The 19,681-nt window shown below is 61.3% G+C and overlaps 1 protein-coding gene across 4 annotated transcripts; it reads right to left on the reverse strand.

Annotated features, from left to right (window-relative positions):
- Positions 1-1,384: 1,384 nt before the first annotated feature.
- On the reverse strand, positions 1,385-19,336 carry MLXIPL (MLX interacting protein like). 4 transcript variants are annotated; one of them, XM_082712559.1, is made up of 17 exons: positions 18,972-19,335; positions 15,244-15,350; positions 11,343-11,425; positions 11,096-11,185; positions 10,744-10,788; positions 10,066-10,267; positions 9,858-9,938; positions 6,494-6,663; positions 4,757-5,297; positions 4,435-4,502; positions 4,197-4,344; positions 3,937-4,052; positions 3,727-3,846; positions 3,405-3,532; positions 3,189-3,312; positions 2,471-2,600; positions 1,385-2,173 (listed from the first exon to the last, which is right to left on the reverse strand). In XM_082712559.1, exons 1-17 carry the CDS (start codon positions 19,262-19,264, stop codon positions 2,055-2,057), a joined length of 2,565 nt encoding a protein of 854 aa, XP_082568685.1. In that variant the 5' UTR covers positions 19,265-19,335; the 3' UTR covers positions 1,385-2,054. The 4 variants fall into 4 exon arrangements, with proteins under 4 accessions (XP_082568685.1, XP_082568684.1, XP_082568683.1 ...); XM_082712558.1 differs by having other exon boundaries at positions 4,197-4,347; XM_082712557.1 differs by having other exon boundaries at positions 3,937-4,347; positions 18,972-19,336.
- Between the last annotated feature and the right edge of the window lie 345 nt (positions 19,337-19,681).

The following is a 19,681-nucleotide window of genomic DNA, read 5'->3' on the forward strand; positions in this document are numbered from 1 at the left end:
TGGGGAGCCTGTTTCTCCCTCTGTCTTCTGCTCCCTCTGCTGTGCGCTCTCTCTCTCTCTCTCTCACTGTCAATTACATAAATAAACTCTCTTTTAAAAAAAGAAAGAAATGAGTTCTGCTTTGGTTCCTTCAAGGTAAAGGGAGCTGTGAAACACCTAGAAGGGAGGGGTCGGGGTGGCAGCGAGATATGCGCTTTTGATACAGAAGAGGAGTGGATCCTTGGCAAAGAGGCCAAAGGGAACGCTATCGCCCAGGGCTTGCCCCGAAGTGAGAAGGAAGTGGGCCAGGAAGGGGCAGTGAAAGATTCCCACAGCAGACACTGGGAAGGCACTGCCAGGGAGGAGGGAGAGCCTGGAGAGAATTCTGGATTCAGGAAAGGGTTGTTCTAGAATGAGATCCAAGCTGGGGCGACTGGGTGGCTCAGTGGGTTAAGCCTCTGCCTTTGGCTCAAGTCATGATCTCAGGGTCCTGGGATAGAGCCCCGCATCGGGCTCTCTGCTCAGCGGGGAGCTGCTCCCCCTTCTTTCTCTGCCTGCCTCTCTGCCTACTTGTGATCTCGATCTGTGTTAAATAAATACATAAAATCTTTAAAAAAGAATCTTAAAAAAAAAAAAAAAGGTGAGATCCAAGGGCCCAGGGGAAGTCAGGAATAGCACTGCAAATTGGTCATTGGATTTGGCAATGAGGGAGTCAAGTGACCTTAGTGGCTTTCTAGGAGGTAAAGTCCTAACGGCATGGGGACCTTCCTGGAGGTGTGTGCGTGGGGGAAAAACAGCAGAGCGCGCCGTTAGGACTTTACCTCCTAGAAAGCCACTTCAAACCTCTGTCTGCAGCGACAAAGCACTCCACGCCCGCGTGCCCCTGTTCCCTGCACCAGAGAGAGCACTGGCTAAAAGCAGAGACTAGAGTCCAGACGGTAACCGAGCAGCCCTGGGCTGGTTGACCTCTCTGTGCCTCAACTTCTCATCTGTGAGATGGGGATTATGAATAATTATAACTTCTATAGTGCTACATGCGAGTCACTGTTTTAAGTGCTTTACACTTACCCTGAAATGCTCACAACTGGCCTGTAGCGTAGATGAGTAATATGTAATAAGTGAATTAATATACACACATAAGGTGCTCACAGTAGACGTTCCCACCAAGCGGCTACGCACCCTCTGCTCGCACATCTCGCCTAATGGGAAGGTCACTATCCTCCAGTGGCAGCACCTTCTCCTTCTGGATGGTTCCATCAGAGTGCCTTGCCCCTTCGACTCTACCCCTACACAAAACCTTCCAGTGCCTTCCGGCTCGGAGGAAAAGCTAAGGCCCTTTCAAGGCCATCTCCCACTGCCAGCTAGTTCTCTCTCCATCCCAGAGTGAGACACCCGGACAGTCCCCAACAGTTTTTGGTTTTATTGGCAAGGATTCTTTACAAAATCTATACACACGCATTCACATGCACACGAGATGCCTGTCCCTGGTTTGGCTACCCCCCACCCCCACCCCCCGCCCTGCTCTCTCCTGGGATCTGACCTTCCTGGCCTCGCCCAGGTATGCCATCCTGCTGCACCCCACTCCCCACTGGGCGGCCAGCGAAGGAGCCGAGAGTGGGAACCTCCTTTTCTGCCTCTCTGCTGAGAAACAGAGGCCTGTGTCCTAACGGGGTGGGGTTGGGAAGCAGGGAGCAGGGTAACAGGATCGTCCCCCTTCCTCCTCCAAGCTCCCTGAGTTGCCAGCTTCGGTCCTAAGGGTCACAGCTACTAAGGCCTTGGGGATCATCATCTGTGGCATCTTCCCTAGCCCCATTTTGCAGACTAGAAAATGGAGGTCCCAAGAGACAGCATGAGTCTCCCAGGTCACAGTGTTCATCACTGGTGGGGCAGCGACTTAGAAAGTAGCTCTTCCTGGCTTTCAGGAGGTGGAAGAGATTTGGGCCCTGCTAGACCCTCAGGACAGAGGACAGCCGGGGCCCGGGGCAGGAAGGGAGTGCCCAGATGTTGTCCCTGGAGCCCACACCCAGGGAAAGCAGCTCTGGGGTAGCCGAGCGAGTGGCAGTGTCCAGCCGGCACTATAGCGGTTTGCCAAGGGTGCCCTCTGTGACTGCCCGCGTGGCTTGCTCGGGTATACAGCCTGGGTCCGTCAGGATACTAGTAGATGTGCTCAGCTGGCGGAGAGAGTTCAAGACAGCTGGGGAAACAGAATGAGAGAATGAGAGAGAGAGAGAGAGGGAGGGAGAGATACCTCCTGGGGTCCAGGGGTGTCCTCTGGATGCTGAAGGGTAAGGAAGGGATACGAGCTGGCAAGACCGTCAGCCCCTCCCAGGACCTCTGTCTGCGGGTGTCCTGGGGGCTGGAGGACCATCCGGGGTACGTGGTGGGGATGGTCAAAACTCAAGGCTATTCTGAAGACAGGCTGGACCTGCGGTCTGAGCCGAATGGACATTCCTGGATATTCTGGTGGTGGGCAGAGGGGTGTCTCACGTACTTGGCCGGAGGGCAGGCAGGGAGCAGTACTGGTCCAGCCAAGCCAGTGAGGTCTGGCGGAGGCTCTGTAAGCTTGCTGTGGACACCATCCCGTTGAAGGACTCGAACAGAGGCCGAATGAGGATGCTGAACTGGGCCCGGGTCAAGGAGCAGGGCTGCTGATCAGCCAGTACCCTCCCCCAGCTCACGCGGAGCCCTGACATCTGGGCCAAACCCGGGGAAGGGCCTGGCCATGGTGGCACCTTGAACTTGGAGGCCTTCCGCTGCAGCCACCCGCCCACCTGCCACGGCCTGCCCGGCCCCTCTGTGTGCATCTCCTGGGCTGCACTAGCCTCCCCCACATCCCTGAGCGTCCTGCCCTGGCCCAGCCAAGAGCTTGACCAGGTAAGGGAGTGAGACACCCCACACCTTCTTCAGGACCCACTCCACTCACGCCCCTCAAACTCGAGGTTCTCCCAAACTCCTCTTGGGACATTCTGTGGGCAGGGCCGTGCTCCCCTCAACCAGGGGCTCCTCCCTCGGGTTCCCTCTGCTCCCAGCGAGTCCCTGAGCACTCCTGCTGGCCAAGATGTCAAGCCCCTGGAAGGAGGGGGCGGAACCTGCGGCCCTTCCCCCGGGGCGCAGCTCCGAGAGCCCCTGCCTGGTCAGTCGGGCACAGCGGGGTCTGGCCACGGTGTCCCTCCCCTCCCCTGCCCCCACTGCTGGCCGGGGGAGGATACCACCCAGAACTTCCAGTTATGCAGCGTCCGGGTGCGAACGTATTCATCAAACATGTCTCGCATCTGGTCGAAACGCTGGTGTGTGATGGGCACCCCGGTAGCAGGCAGTTGCTGCTGGCACAGGCTAGGGGGTAGGGGGGCCGGTCAGGGCTGGGGAGTCGTGGAGCATGCCCCCTCGCCCGCGGCACCCACGGGTCCCCCCCACGCCCCGCTTACTTGATGGCGGCGTTGAGCTCCTCTATCTGGTCCCGTAGCTGCTGCGCTTCCTCCTGCATGGCCGCCCGCTCCTGCTGGAGCATGGCGATGTACTCGGCCGTCTTCTGCAACGTGGTCGCCTTGCTCACCTACGGCATCACCAGGGTGGGCTCAGGTGCTGGCGGTGGCCCCCCCTCTGGGGCCCACTGAGGCACTGGGTGGGAGGAGGAAACCGGGTGTCCAGAGGATCCTGGGAGTTGGTCTCAGGAGGTGAGGGGAGGGGGGGTTGTTGACCAAGGAGCCCTGCCGGTTCTGGGGGCGCCGGCCTGCGCTGGAGGCTCACCTTGAGGCTGGGCTGGGCGCTGAGGGTGCTCACCAGCCCATGCAGGGTGTCAAAGCCCAGCTTGATGTTGAAGCGCCGTTTCTGCTCGGCAGAGATGTGGGTGATGCGCCGGCTCTCGGTCTTGGGGGGCAGATAGTGGGGTGAGCCTAGGAGGGAGCACGGAAGGGCCTCGGGGTAGCAAACAGATCTCAGGGTAAGGGCAAGTGCCACCTTGTTGCTGTCTGGACGGCCCCGGCTCAGGATGGGTTGAGGGGGAGAGACGCAGACACTCAGAGTCCCTGGGCCCCGTGCGGAGCTGAGGTCCCCAGACAGCCGCCGCTCACCACCTGTGGCAGGGACAGACATACCCACAGACAGACCAACACAGGGGAGAGGGTCCCATGGCCCTGTCCCTCTCGTCCTGGCCTCGGATGGAGTCCCCCTTTCTCCATCCCCGGGCACCCCCCCGCCGCCCTGCAAGCCCTCTTTACCGCTGTGCGCTGGGGGCGAGAGCCGCTCCGCTTTGGGGACAATCAGGGGCGTGGGAGGGGCCAGTGTGGCCGGGCCTGGAGGGGGCCGGGGCGGCGTGGGGGCCGGGGTCGGGGGTAGGAAGGTGCAGGGAAATTCAGGGGCCGTCTCCTGCTGGGGTGGAGAACGGTGGAGAGTTGGGGCAAAGCCCGGGCCCACCCTCGCCTCCCAGGGCTCGCCTCCCAGCGCCCGCCATCATACCGGGGACCCTGAGGACCGGAGGAGGGTGCTGGACACAAGCGGCGGTTCCAGGGTCTGCTCGGGCTTAGCTGCGGACGGGCAGAAGTGTGAGGGCCACCAGTCATCTCGTCATCTCCCCAAACCCATCACTCCCCTCCAAAAAAGCCCAATCCCCTTTTGGGTTCAGAACCCATGTCTCTAATTCCTCCCCACCTCCCCCCCCTCAAGCTGAGCCTGAACCCGCCCCTTCAATCTTCGCCCTCTGCTCCCACAGGCTCCCCACTGCCACGTTGGGTCCCCGCCCTCCCCTCCGTGGACCCCGTTCTGGCTCTTCCCATCTTACCTGCTGTGAGCAGCTGCGTGAGGCAGGGGTTGCTGCCCCCGACAGTGGCAGTGGGGTTGGCAGTGGTGGCGGCCAAGGTCGGGGGGCTGGGCTTCCGCCCTCTAGGGGTGGGGGACCTGCCTCTGGGCTGCATACCTTGGGGCACTGGGAAGTGGGGCCCAAAAGGGGTCTCCAGATACCCCGAGGGCAGAAGGTCTATGGGGAAGGGGGCAGGGGCCGGGCCTGGACCTGGCTGTGGGGTGGATGGGAAGGCGGTGGGAGCAGGCAATGGGGACACTCCTGGGGCGGGAGGGACAGTGGAGAAGGGGAATCTGGGGGCGAAGAGAGGCTCCTCCGGCAGCAAAGCAGGGGCCGGCGCCATGGGAGGGAAGGTGGGGGCCGGACAGGGCTCTAGGCCAGGCCCCTTGGCAAGGGCAGGGTACTGGAGCAGGGGTGGGGGGACTGGCGGGGGTGGGAGCTTGGGTTTGGGGTCTTCAGGAAGGAGGAAATCAGAGTTCAGGAAGGCACTGGAATCCAGGGGGCCAGGGCAGCTGCTCCGGGCCTGGTTGGGGGACAGACAGAGAGCAGGAGAGAGTGAGCTAGTCTCGGCAGCCACCCCCGCAGCCTCTTGCCCTGGCTGAGCTCTGGACGGGGGCCCTGAGACAGACAGGAGAAATGGTCCCCGCTGTCCCCCCTCCCACACACCAAGGGAGACTGTGGTCTAGCGAGGGGAGGGAGTAGACACACGCGCATGCGCAAATTCTGCAGGAGCATGACTCCATCCAGCCACCAGTCCATCCACCTGTTTGTCCTCTCCCTTATCTCTCCGCCAGCCAACGAGGTTTTAACCCCTTCGCCGATCTATCCGGCCATCTCTCCTTCACCCATCCGTCAACCCATCCCAAACCTCTCCACTGTGGGTTCCGTGGCCCGCGTGCCTTCTCCAGCCGCCAGCCTGTTCACGGACCCGCCAAACTATCCCTCCCCAAATCCATCTACCAGCCCATCCATCCAACCGACCCCTCTCCTACCCACCCAGCCCCATCTACAACCACCCCCCCCATCCATTCACCAACACGCCCCTCCATCCACACACCCCCCCTCACTGGCTCACTAGCTCAGTCCCTGGGCAACCATTCACCCAAGGCTTCCACTCCGCTGGGTGAGCAAGGCTTAGCTCTTTCAGCGAGGGGCTCACTGCCCGGTTGAGGAGAGAGACCTCTCAACGAGGAGCTACAGGAGCGCCCGAACCGTCAGATGGCAGAAGCAGAAGGCGTCTGACCGAGCAGCAGGGAGGCGACCTCCGAATGGAGCCCGCAGGTTCCTGATCCAAAATGGCAGCTTCCCTGTGTCCTAAGCCCTCGCACTGAGCTTTCCGTCTCCCTGTGCGCTCGTTGGTGCTTCCCCTCCCATCTGGCTTGCCCTCGACGGGTCTCTTCTTCTGTCTAAACCCAAACATTCACTAAGTCCAGAACCTCTCCTCCTCCAGGAAGCCTTCCATCAACAACCCGGTCCTCAGCGGTGTCCTGCTTCGTGCCCTCCCTTCTCCCCCATCCCCCACTGCCTTCAGTCTCCCCTCTACAACCTGGTCCCATTCTGCTTCACGAGGGCCCTTCCTCCTTCCTCCTGAGCTGAACTGCTCCCTCTCAGAGGGCAGAGATGGGTCTCTCTCCCCCTCCGGTCCCTCTCAGTCGACCAAGCACAGGACACGGGCAGGTGAGCTTGGCAGGGCTGAGTGGGGAGGGGACGGGAGCTCACCTGCAGACGGTTATGCCCCGAGACGTGGCTCACGCCTGACGAGGCAGGGGGCACCTCGGAGCCCAAGACCCCACTGCTGAAGAAAGGGTCAGCCATGGGGCCAAAGCCGGGGGGCTCCGGGAAATGTGAAGCCGTGGGCGTCGGTGGAGGGCGGTAGCTGGTGAAGAAATCTGTAATTCGGACACACAAGGCGGTGGCAGTTAGGGATCGGGCCAGGCATGGCTGGAAGCAGTGGGCGGAGAGTGGGCCTCGTGCCCTGTCCCCAGGCCGGGCTGGCCTGGCTGGCAATGAGGTGGGGGGAAGGCGGGGGAGGGGGGGCTTCGACAGGAGATTGTGAAATTGGGGGAGTTTCTGTCTCACTCAGGGGAAGCAGCGAAACAGAGGTTTGGGTGGGATGGGCCTGCCTGCAGGCCAGCAGAGGCTGCGGGGGGGGCGAGTAGGACCCCGGGAAACAGTCCTCCTGCTCACGGGGTCCCCTTCCCCATCCCAGGACCTGGCAGTCCCCTCTCCCTCCTGTGACCGACAGAGCCGGGGCCACATGGAAAGGGGCAGGGTGACAGAGTGCCAGGGAGCGAAAGGGGTGGGGTGCGAGGGGCGGAGGTCCAGGATGGGGATGAGCCGCAGGGTGACGGGAGTCCTAGGGGTGAGCTAGAGGTGAGTGGGGTCGGGAGGTCAGCGGGTCTGGGACAAGTTGGTTTGTGGGGAGGTCAAACAGGGCCTCAAAAGCAGAGCCTGGGAGTGGGCCGAAGGGCTTAGGGGGTCAGGGCGGGGGTCAGAGGGTGGGCTCGGAGTCGGGGCAGGAGTGAGCGGGGGCTGGAAAGCGTGGAAGAGGGCCGGGAGCGGGCGGCCAGATCGTCTGAGATGCGGGTTGTGTAAGCCCAGGCTATTCTGGTTTTGGGAAGCAGCTGCCTGCGGCCTAACCACATCCCGGGCCTGGACGCCGCCCGCCCACCCGCTCCCTTCCGGGTACCTTTCTCTGACCCTGGCCGGCCTTGGGTCTGAACCAGCTCCCGAGGCCTCCTAGTCTGGCCCGACCCAGCCCCACTGGCCTTGGACAGGCCCTGGCTCCCCCCAGCCAGGGGAGCTGGTCGGGCCTCTCTCCCAAAGGCCACCTTGAAAGAGACCCAGGAGCGAGACAGATGAGCCCACGCCAAAGCCAGAGCCTGAAGGGGTTAAACGCTGTGGGTGCCTCTTCTGTGAGTCTGGTGCCCCTGTGTCCTGGAAGGCTGTCGCTAGGCGGCTATCAGCGGGTGACCTCCTACGGGATCCATCTGCGCGTGTGTGACCCGGTCTCCCTGGCTCTGTCTGAGTCCTTGTGTGCCTGCCTTGATGGGAGGCCCTCCGTGTGCCGGGTGTGTGCACCTGTGTGTGTGCGTGTGCGTGTGTGTACGTGTGCCCTCGTGTGGGTCTTTCCTTCTCACCTGATCTGAAAGATCTTCTTATCCTACCGCCTCCCTTAAGCAGAGGGACCGGGCGGCAGAGGGCAAGTGGTCACGGATCCGCTACCCTCCCAGCCCGCGGGGACCGTGGGCCTCATCGCTAGGCCCCTTGAGGCCTAGACTCAAGAACCAGCCACGCAGGGGTCTGCTCCCGGCTCACTGCTGCTGTTTCCTCCCCGGTGCTCTGTAGGGCTCACGGGGTTCCCAGCCCGCTCACCACCAAGCCCCTGCTATAGTTTGCCCTCAGCTGTCCCTTCCCCCCTTGAGAGAAGTTGCTTCGTGACCCTAACCGGCCACCCACGGAGCCCTAGTGGCCCCAAGCTTCTGTCCCGCCATTGGCCCGCGTCCCCTCTCTGACACCCTCTCCTGCTCCAAGCCCATGGCCCTTCCTTGAACACCCCTCCCAAGCCCCCTCCCTCCATACAGTTCTCTCAAGTGGGGGGGCTCTGGGGGACAATGAAGGCAGCAGCCCGGGTGGCCTTGGTGCTTCCGGCCCTCCCTGTGCGTGGAAGGCCAGAGAGGGCAACCCTAGCCGCCACCTCTGCATGACCGACATCCCCTACCTTTGGTTACCCCAGCTCACCCCCACTCTAGCAGTCACCCCGGATGGAGAGAAGTGGCTTCCTAGCCCCTGAATTGGCCCAGAGTCCCACCTGGAGAAGGTTTCCTACCTGTGGTGGGGGTACGTGTGCCCAGACAGGACCGCTGCCCTCCCAGACTGGTTCGCTCTCTGGGTACTGCCATCAACACTTCTGCCCCCACCGCCCCCACCCTGCCCGGGGCTGAGGCAGGGGTGGGGGTGGTTCCTCATTCCCTGGTTCCCACCTCCCCCTTGACTGACAGGCCCAGGACCCTATGGGGAAGAAGTTCAGGGGTCATGGAACTAAACCTTAATCCCAGAAAACCTCTTCCTACCCCCTGGGCCTGGGCTGAGACAAGCCAAACCTCTAATAGGAGTCCCCTGAAAATATGATGACTGGGACAGTCTCACAAGCTCTCCAGCTGAGTAAAGGAAGCAGAGCCTCCTGTGAAAACAAAAAGAGACATTTGTCCACAGGGGCCCATGCAGACACAGGTATCTCTGGGAAGACACAAGAAACCAGTGACCTAGCAGCCCTGGGGTCAGGAGACAGAGGCCCAGAAACATGTTACTTTAAAAAAATAAATAAATAAAATGCTTTACAAGATATAATTCCTGGAATTTTCTTAAAAACAACGTAAGAAGGAGAAGTGGGTGAGGCCTCCGTGACACCAGACCCATCAAGGGTGGATACATTTTGAAGTCGGTGATGGTTGTAGGAGGGTTTGGTGATCCACGCTCTCTCTACCTGTGTGTGTGTGTGTTTGGAATGTTCTTTTTTATTTACTTAAAGATTTTATTTGTTTATTAATTTGAGAGAGAGCGCGAGTGGGGTGAGAAGCAGAGGGAGAGGGAGATGCAGACTGCTCGCTCGGCAGGGAGCCCAACGACGCCGGGCTCGATCCCAGGACCCTGGGATCATAACCTAAGCCCACGGCAGACACTCAACCCATGGAGGCGCCCAGGAGCCCCTGGAATGTTCTTTAACAGTTTTTAAAGGGAATTATGTCAATTAATAAACGGGCCCTCCAAAATCAAAGTCTCTTTCTCTCCTGAGATTCCACTACTGTCCTGGGAGCTGGCAGAGCCTGTAGCTTCCATGCCCTTGGCCTTGGCACCCGCCCAGGTGTCCAGTCTGGCTCTGCTCTCACCTGAGGCTACATCAATTGCATCCCAAATCCGGACAAAGGGAGTCCAGGAAGGGCCCTCAGAAGTCACCTGGACCATCCGTCCTCCCAGAGGAGCCTGGGAAGCCCCCCCCACCCCCAGGGCTGGTGGTCCTCCAGGGACTTTCCTCGCACTGGCCCGTCCCGCCCACCCCACCCAGCAGGGGGCGCTGCCTCACCCGAGATCTCCATGAAGTCGTCCAGGCTGGGCTGCAGAGGCGTCAGGTCTGGCTGGATCATGTCAGCATTGCCCACGTAGGCTGCAGAGGGGCAGGGGTGACGTCAGGGGCCGCAGGCGGGGCGGGGTGGGGGCCGCCCACCCCTGGCCAATGCTCCCTGGGCTGCCTGGCTTCTCGCAGGCCTCCCCTTCCAGGTGCAGGCCCTTACCGTCCTCAGGGGGCAGCTGCAGGGGCGCGGAGCTGGGCTGCGTCATGGTGAAGAGCGTGTCGGAGATGTCGGACAAAAAGCAATCGAGGTCCAGCAGCTGCCGCCCGCCGGGCTCCTCCTCTGGGCCCCCAAGCAGCACGGGCACCACGCTGGAGAAGAGCTGCTCGCACCATCGCTCCGGTGGCTGCCAACCCCCTTCGGCCTAGGGAGACGGAGACTTCAGCAGCCACGAGAGGGACACAGGGGCCTCCCACTGGGGGATGGAGTGGTCAGCGGGTCGGAAGCTTCCGTGTGCACGGCCCTCCTCACCTCTCTCTGCAGGACGCACTTTGCTGCCCCGAAGGCTTAAGGTCACCCCATTGGCCTCTAACTGCTGCCCCCAGCAGAGGGAGCCGGATGGCCTGCAGATAAGGGTCCTCCTCCTGCCCCTATACTTTTCCCTGCCTGGAACCCCGGTTCTTAGGGACTTCTGTTCCCCGTGCCTCCCACCGCTTGCTGGGCTAACCAGAAGGCTTTGGGTCTCCCCCACCACTACGCTCAAAGGTTCCCCCACCTCCGGGGAGAAAGGCTCTCGAGGAACTAGAGGACAGAGGCCACACCCACTGCCTTGGTGACCCGCCACCGCCTTACCCACCCAGAAGGGAAGCTGTCAATTCTCTGGGTCCCCGGATCACCCACCTGCTTTGGGGTCAGGAGATCCCCTTCCCTGCTGGATTTACGGAGCTGCAGGAACACACAGAGGTGGGCGCTGGATCGCTTGTCTCCCTCTGCCATCACTGCCCGCCAGGCCTCCCCTACTCACAAGCTCCCCAGGACGAAAGGGATCCCCATTTTCCCCCTCAGGAGCCCCTGCGCGCTGGGAGGTAAGGAGGCGGCGAGGAGCCTCTGGGCCACACGGTGGCGCTGTCGAGCTGGGTCTTCCTGGGAGGCGGGGTCCGGGCGTTGCAGGGGAGTCCCGCGCGGGCCCTCCCAGGAGAGGCGGTGGCCCGCGGCCCACCCCCGCCCCGGCCCCCCTACCCCCAGCACTGACCCTCTTCTTGTAGTAGATGCGCCACTTGTGGTACTCGCGCATCACCACCTCGATGCGCCGCTTCCAGTAATTGCCCTCCAGGACGACGGCCTGGGTAGGGTCAGGGAGGGGGCTCAGTGAGCGGCGGGCGCGGACCCCACCCCGCACCCGATCCGCATCTGGGCCGCTGCTCGTGTCGCGCGCTACAGGGGACCCGACGGAGGGGCCGGGCTCGGCAGGGAGGCAGGAGGTCCCGCGGCTCAGCTACCTCCGGTTTCCGGTGCTCATCAGCCTCAGGCCCCTGCAGGGGGGTCACGAAGCCACACACGGGGCTCTTCCTCCGCTCCACATCTGAGAGAAGGGGCTCAGGTCAGGGGGTACCCGGCTTCTTCACCTCCCACCCCAAGGGGACTGGGCCTCCAGGGCCGCACTATGAATTCCTGCTGGGCTTCAGATGCTTAGATAAGTGCCACCTCCTCCAGGAAGCCTTCCTGCCTGCTCTAGCCCACCCAGAGCTCCCTCTGTTATGGGATCCTGTGAAAGGAACCTCCCACGCCTCCTTTGCCTTCCTTGGGAGCCCAGTAGGTGTGCAGGGCTGAATGGGATTGCGGAACCACAGGAAGTGAGCTGCTCCAAGAAGGTCAGACGGGCAGGCCAGGACCTGGAGCCCTTGGTCTCCTGCCTCAAGCTCCTGGGCACTGCCCTGTCTGATGCCAGAGAACCACTCCTTGTCCCCTTCGGCCACCTAGCTGAGCCCTTTCTCCACCTCCTCCACTCCGTTCTGTATCTCCAATCCAATCTCTCTCCCCAGGCTCCTTCTTCGGGGCCCACAAGTACCTTTCAGTCTCCCCTTCACCTCCCAAACCTTCCCTTCTTTCGCTACTCCAACAAGCGAATCTTCCCTTTCACTACTTTGCTTTGCCCCCAGTTCTGCAAGAGTTGTCATAAGCATCTCCGCCCCTGGTCTCCACTTCCTCTGACCCAGCACCCGACTCCACTGCCTGCCCGAGGCCCTCACCCACCCCAGGCCCAACCTCCTGGACCTCACTACAGAGCATCCCCAACCCCTCCTCCCTCCGCCAAGGAGCCTTCCCTTGGTTCTCCTGCCTCCGTGACTATTTTCACTGGCCCTTCTCTGAGGCGCGCCCCCAAACCTCTCTCCTCTTGCCCCTTTCCAGCTGCAGACATTTTCCAGCTGCCCATAGACTCTCGGGATGTCCCAAAACTTGGGGGGGGGGTTGAATTTTTTTTAAAAAGGGGGGGGCTGTCCCAAAACTTGACACTCTCAGATGTCCAGAAACATCCTTCCCAAGCCTATGTCTCTGCTGGAGAGCCAACACTGCTTCCCAGTCACACTAACTGCCCATCGACCCCCAGCATTCCTGTTGAACTAGGGACTAATCATCTCACGCCTGAGGATGTGTGGTATTTCACCCACTGTCTCCTCCCCTCCATTTTCTGTCACCGATCGCCCAGGGTCTGGTGACCTCCTTCATTGGCCCCACCTTGAAGCCAAACAGCCTCCCTCCTACCACAGCCCACCCTCTGGCTTCCCTTCCCTCCTCTGCTTCACCCACCCCTGCCCTCCCATCAGGAGAGCCCAGGGCAGTCCCTCTTCCAGGAAGCCCTCCCTCCTCTGAAATCCCACAGTCTTATCTGCCTGGCTCTCCACTTGGCCTTGGCCGTTTCTCTGCATGCTGGCCTCCCTGCCAGGAGTAAAAGCAGGAACTGTTACCCTTTGGGCTCAGATCGCTGAACCTGGCACACAGCTTGGCACACAGTAGGGCTTCCGAATCCTGGGACCCCCACGCAGTGACTTTTCCCACCTCAGCCTTCAGCAAACTTCCTCCAGGATCATTAACAGACAAGGGCGACCACCCAAATGTGAAATTATCTGGCCCTTTGGACTCATTTACAAAGTTCTGTCCTAAAGAACAGTCTGCAAAATAATCCCCATGAGATTAGGGGAAGGGGTTTGTGCTGGTGGCTGAGTGTGACTTGGAAAACAAAGAGGTGGGCTGTCTCCAGAGGCCTGTCTGGACCTCCCCTCCCCAACCCCGTTGACCCTGTGCTCTAGACAGAAGGGCAGTGACCACGTGGCTCCTGGGGCTGGGACAGGCTTTATTTAACACTGATAAGCTCATCCATTCAGGAAGCCACCTAGCCCCTTGCACCTGCGCTGGGACGGATGCTGGAACAGGGGATCCGCAGGTGAATCAGAGACTCCCAGCTTAGTTGGAGAGATCAGGAAAGCACACCATAGCATGAGCTGATGCAAAGCAGGGAGCCTGCCCATGAGAGGGGCGCAGGGCTCTGGGAGCCCAGAGGACACCAAGGTGATTCGGAGTGAGGGGGGTTAGAAAGGAGGGGATCTTGGAGGCCAGGAGCCTGCAGAGGGATGGCAGGTACGAGGGGGATGAGGCAGGCAGCGGTCCATCTGTCCCCGCCCCTCTCCCTTTCCCAAAGCCCACCTTCAAGCCCTCAGGGCTCAGGGAGAAGGGGCTTGCCTTGGGCTGTCGCTATTATCACAATAATATTATCACTTTTGGGGAGCCCTGGTGTATGTCGGCCGTGGGGTGAGATATGAATGATCTCTCTGGAAACTCAAGCAAGCCTCGGAGCAGGACCTACTGTTACTCTCTCTCTACAGATGAGTGATCCTTATTAGGGAGGCTGGGGACTTTCCCAAGGTCACATGGCTTGGTTGCGGGGGAGTGCATCCTGAAAATTAACTCAGCCCCCTCTCTGTCTGACACAGACCCTGGGTGCTTCCAGCAACTCAGGCAATAGCCAGAGACGGGGTCTGGCTGTCTGGGTGAGGATCAGAAGTTTCTTCTGCAAAGAGAAAGGCCTGCGTCCCATCCAGCTCTGTGCGGGAAGGGTAGGGAGTGCGAGGCAGTGGAGGCAGCGGTGGCAGTGGCTGTGACTCCCTCTGGCCTATCAGCGTCCTGCTTAGGGTAGGGCCCGGTCCTACGTGTTCTCAGGTGAGCCATCCCACGTGTTCTCCGGGGAGGACTGGAAGCCGGCCAACTGGGAGCCGTGGAAGGAGCATTGGGCTCAGAGTCGGAGAGCTCTGGACCTCCAACCAGTCCCAGCTCTGTTCCTTTTATGATCCATGACCCTGAACAAGTTACTGGCCTTCTGGGCTTTACTTGTTCATCCATAAAATAGGGGTAATAATACCTATCACCAGCATTGCCAGGAAGCCTCACATAAGATGGTTTGTGAAGTACTGGGCGCCAGAGATAAATGGAAACCAGAAACCCTCCCTCCCCTGCGCTTGGATGGAATCCAGGGGACCCGGGCAGAGAACACTGAATATGTTCCCTCCTGGGCTGTGTGTTCCCAGCTCCGGGGAGCCTTTGATCCTGTAGCAGGACTTGGCTGTTCTGGACGAGATCCCACCCCACGGCCGACTGGGGCCGAGGCAGCTCAGCCTCTGCAGCTTTGCCATGGTGGGTGGGTGGGTCTCAAACCCCCAAATGAATGACCGTGACCTTCTCAAGGGCATATCAGATTCAACCATCATTTATTTAGCACCAGCTTCGTGCTGGGCCCATTTGTACGTGTCATCCCCGGGGCCAACCAGGAAAAGTAGGACTGTTGGCCTTATTTTACAGATGAGGAAACAGATTCAGAGAGGTTAGTCACACAGCCTGTGGTCACACAGCGAGCAAGAGCCGAGACTGGGTAGGAAAGCAGCTCTGGGCAACTCCCAAGTCTGCAGCCCCCTCTGTTCTACCACATGGCCTCTCTGGCCCCCCCAAGCCCCCAAACTCCATGGGGGCACCTGCTGGGAGTTCAGTAAGGACTTCAGAAAGGCTGGGGGACATCCAGGCAAGATCCTTATTTTCCCCATTTGCGACGTGATGCCACCGGCCCGGACAGCATCCTAACACCTCTTTCCACCCTGGCATTCAACGCACTGACAAGGCTGACGCAAGGCAGAAAGGGCCTTGAACTATCCTGCAACTCTCTGCCCATCTCAGGACTTCCAAGGGGTGACCCCTGCTGTGCTTAGCATCCTCGTGGAGAGCACCCTTTGGGATGCGTTCCCCGAGACCCTCTGGGGGTCAGATGCTGGCGCTGGCCCCTAATGGCCGCGGGGGTTTCCTGGGCACCCCCCCACCTGCGGCCCCCCTGCTGTGAGGCTCGAGGCGCGCACTCACACTGGATGTACCAGGCCCTCCAGATGGCGTTGTTGAGGCGGATCTTGTCCCTGCAGAGCAGCTTGAGGCCTTTGAAATTCTTCCACTTGGGAGACACGAGCTGGCCGCTGTCAGAGGGAGAGGGCTAGGTCAGGGGGGTGGGCAAGGGGAAGCTGGGGGGCAGGGTGCTGCTGCAGGGCTGGCTCCCCGCTCTCCCCCCGTGCACTGGGTACTCACCCATGCTGGGCCATCTGAGGGGCCCCTCCCCCACCCCTCCCTCTTACCTGCCTGAAATTCCCACCCGGAGAGTCGAGAGTGTCGGACCTTCCATATAGGTCCCTGCTAGGGCCCGCTAGGGAGGGTTCGCAAACCCATTTTCAAACTGAGTGTCAGGAAGGTGCAGGGCCATTCCCAAGGTCACATGGTAGAGATGCACTCAGGCCCTGTGGCTTTCAGTCTCACTGGCCCCCATCAGCCTCCAGGGGATGGGGAAAGGTGTGCCTGGGTGGGGAGGGAGTCTCTTTGCCAGAAGTGGCCACCAAGCAGCCAGCTGCTGCCTTTTCACTGCCCTTCTGGTGGCTGCCCACTCCAGTATCCCAGGATGGCGATCTGGGCTGAGCTGGAAGGGGTGCCCCCTCTCAGGGATGTGCGTAAGACCGTAGCCATCAGGCTCCAAAGGAAGACAGCTGGGATGCTGGAGCGGTGGGCAGCGGGGAGGCAGCACCCCGATCCCGACCCCTAACCCTGGCCCTAATCCGAGGAGTCAATCAAATCCACGAGATGGAAGGGCCCTACACAGGTGTGGGGCTTGACTCCCAAGGTCAGGATGTGCTAGACACAGGCCAAGTCTACCACCGCTAAGGAGCTGACCTAGGAGGACCAGATCCTCAGGGTCTAGACCCCCACTGGCCCCTCCGTTCTCCCTTCCCTCCTCATGTTCCAGCCCGCTCTGGCCCACCTTCTCAGCCTTCGCTCACCTGGGAGGCTGAGGCCCCAAGACTTAGTTTTTCAGAACCCCAGGCCTGCTTTCTTCCAAGGCTTCTCTGTCATCTTGGGGCTAAGGGGTGGGTGGGGAGGGGGGCAATCTGGCTCCTACAGCCCCTTAGGTGCATGGGTCACTGGGTCCCCTCTCCTCTCTGGTCTCCAAGCTCCTATGTTTGTTTCCAGGTAGGGAGCAGGGGAGGACTGCTACCCTAGGGTACCACAGGCCTCATTACCCAAATAGAGTACATAGCCCATGCCTGCTGGCTGGCCTCCTCTTTCCTAAGTTAGATAAACACCATCTGTCTAGTAGGGAGACTTAGCGGGGATACACTGATACCTCCTGGGCCAGCTTCTTCTGTGGCACCCCCGGGGCGGGGGGAACCTCTGAGTCTGTTGCCCCCACCTGTATCCCAGCAACCTCCTAGCACTCTGATCACCCAGGGCCCCGGCCTGCCTGCCCTCCCCCTGCTTCCCCGCTGAGGCTATGGTGTGTGTGTGGCCAACGCAGTGTTTAGGGAGATGAGACAGTGACAACATCCAAGGGTAGGAGGAAAGCCATCTTGCTTGTGCCGGGCTTGCTGGGTGGTAGGGGAGCCGAGGGGCCCGGCCCGGAGGAAAAAGCCTGGCACCAGGGTTCGAGGGCTTCTCATGACCAACAGAAAGTCTGGGACTCTTGGGGATAGCTTGGAGAAAACCTAGGACTCCTAGTTCAGCCCGACTGACTCCCTACCCCTTACCTGGTCCCCAATCTCCCTGATAGGGCTTCCCCTAGAGTCTCCCTAACAGGGTCCTCCTTGCTCTCTGCTGGATGCCAGGCTTTCCATAGCTAGCCAGCTCTGACCATGAACAACTGTTTTTATGGAACTTCCAGAACCTGTCTCCCTGGGGCTTCCACCCACAGAATTGTGAACTCTGGTTCTCCTCCTAGAAGGGAAGTCCACACTGCCCTGCCGGGGATGAAACTGGTCTTTCATCCGGTCCTCCTGGTCAAGCGCCCCTAGACCCCTTGCCTTGCTGTCTTTTCCCATCCAGTCAGTCACTCTCTTGGGTCACCCTGGCTTCCCCCATACTCTCCCTTCCAGCGAACCCCTATAATTAGGGGTATTCAAGAGCTAAAACACTGTCCCTGTCTGAACCTCAGATTTTTCCCCTCTACGGTAGAGGGGAAAGTCTCCTCTAGTACTGAGCCACCTCCATCCCTGGCACTTGGACACCCCCAGAGATGGGATATTCTGGGCGTTTAGGGAGAACGCACAGCCCTCTCCTCCCCAGCTGCCCTGGGTCACACCAGATTCTAGTCAGCCCCTTAGTGGGGTCAGATCTTGGAGCACGCTCTAGCCCCAACCTTGCCCCTTCCCCCGAAACCCCTCCCTTTGGCCACCCATGGTTTGGGGTTGGGTGGGATGCGGTATAAAGCAGGAAGTTAAAGTTGGGGGCAGGTGAGAAATGGGGCGCCCTGGGAGAGCCTGGGGAGGAGGGGTGCCCACATCCGGTGCACCAAGACCTTAAATGCCCTCTCCCAGTGGGTCCCGTGATGTCCCAGGAGGCGGGGGAAGGGAAGAAAGGGACGGGAATTTGAACTTTCCACATCGGTCCAGCGCACTGGACGATCAGGTTGCAACATGACCTGGGCCTGGGGCCAGAGCATGTGGGCCAAGGTTACCTCGCCTCCAGCCAATGGGGTCTCGGCTGGGCTGCCGCGGCTGGGGGGTGGGCAACACCCTCGCAATCCCCACCCCAGCCCTGGCTCCCGGTCGGAGCCTCAAGGGCTGTTCTGTATCCAGCGGTTCTCAGAAGGGGAGGAGACGCCGCAGAGGAAGAGGAATATTTGCACAGAGAAAAGATCAAGGCCAGCCGGTCCCCCTTTCACCTCCACGGTTTTCGGTTGATAATTTATCCTGGCCCCTCCGCTCCTGGGAACTTTGCTCCAGGGCACTGGGCCAGAACCCCGGTTCGCGCCCTCCCCTGGGACCCAGGCGTGGAGCTAGGGCCGGGCGCGGTCCGTACGTACTCTCTGCGACGCACCGAGCCGGGGTCCCAGGCGGCCTTAGGCGCTCAGCCTAGCGCGGGAGACCGGGGTAGGCGAACCCAGGCCTCCCGGGCACCAACCCCCACGCGGCGTGCAGCACCCCCTGCCGGGCGACCGCTGGGGAGCTCTGCCAGCCGCGTCCTCCTTGGGCCGCCCGGGGCACCCTCCATCTAGCAGGTCAAGGACAGGTGTCCCGGCAATTGGGGAGTACAGGGTGGACGAGAGACTGGGTTTCGAACGACATTGGCCATGAGTCCGGACAGTCACGGCGTGAGGAGTGTCGCCTGAGTGCAGGAATGAAGTGGGTCTGGGCCAGGGGTGCTGGGGAGGGCGCGGAGGCCTGGGGTGGTCTGGTGGATCGGCCCCAGAGTGGAGGGTAGGGACAGCTTAGGGTCCTGGGCGCGTGAGGGGTGCCCTGGCCTTTCTCTGTGGGGGGGCAGAGGAGCCGGGACAGTCCTATGGCGGTCAAGGTGGAGGGCAGGCTGTCTGCATCCCGAGAGGGGAGTGGAGGTGGTCAGCAAAGGGAACCTGGAGGGGTGCACTCCAGGCGGAGGGCGGTGGGCTGGGCCGGGGCCGGAGGACGCTCGGGGCCGGGGCAGAGGGGTGTTCAGGATGTGGTCGGAGTCTCCGAGAGCAGCCGGGGACCAAAGTTTGGGGCTGGGTCGGGTGTCCGGGGCCCCAGCGCGTGGTCCCGCCACGGAGGGCCGAGGCTGGCGGGCCCCGGAGCCGCCCTCACCTGTAGGCCAGGCTCATGCACTCGAAGAGGCGGGTGAGTGTGGGGTCGATGCTGCGCGGCCCGAAGTCTGCGAGCCCCGTGGGCCCCTCCTGGTCGCGCCGCCGGGTCAGCGAGTCGCTGTGCGGCGACGACACCATGAAGTGACCGCTGTGGATGACCTGCGAGCGGAGCAGCCCGCCCGCGCTGCGCCGAGTACTCGGGTCCTCCGAGTCCGTGTCTGAGTCCGAGTCTTGGCTGGGGACGACCCGCGGGCCGTGCAAGCCCGCGGCCAGACCGGCCAACGCCCCGGCCATGGCTTTCGTCGCCGCCGCCTCGCCGGGGCTCGGAGGAGCCGCGGGCACCGCGAGCGAGGCCCGACTGGCCTCATTAGCATGACCCCGCCCCTCCACCACAATACGCCGCTTGAGGGGCGGGGCCTCCGGGGCGGGCGGGGCGGGGCTTAAATTAGCATAATCAAGGCGCTCCGAGTGAGCGTCCGGGTCCCAGAGCTGCTTGCAGATCTGGAGTTTGGAAGAGGAAGAGGTCCTGGTGTCTCCTCCCGCCTTTCCTTTTGTGGTGCCCCTACTTCGCCCGAAAGGGGTCTTCAGAAGAGCTGATTAACCAGGAGCTCACACCTGAGGCTGAAAGCGCCTCAGTGCCTGGGGTTCCTTGCCTCCAGGGGGCGCCCCCCAGCCCCGCCCCGCATGAAGCCCTTCACCTACCTACACGCC

This window comes from Mustela nivalis (assembly GCF_964662115.1).
Source record: "Mustela nivalis genome assembly, chromosome: 19".
NCBI lineage: Eukaryota > Metazoa > Chordata > Mammalia > Carnivora > Mustelidae > Mustela > Mustela nivalis.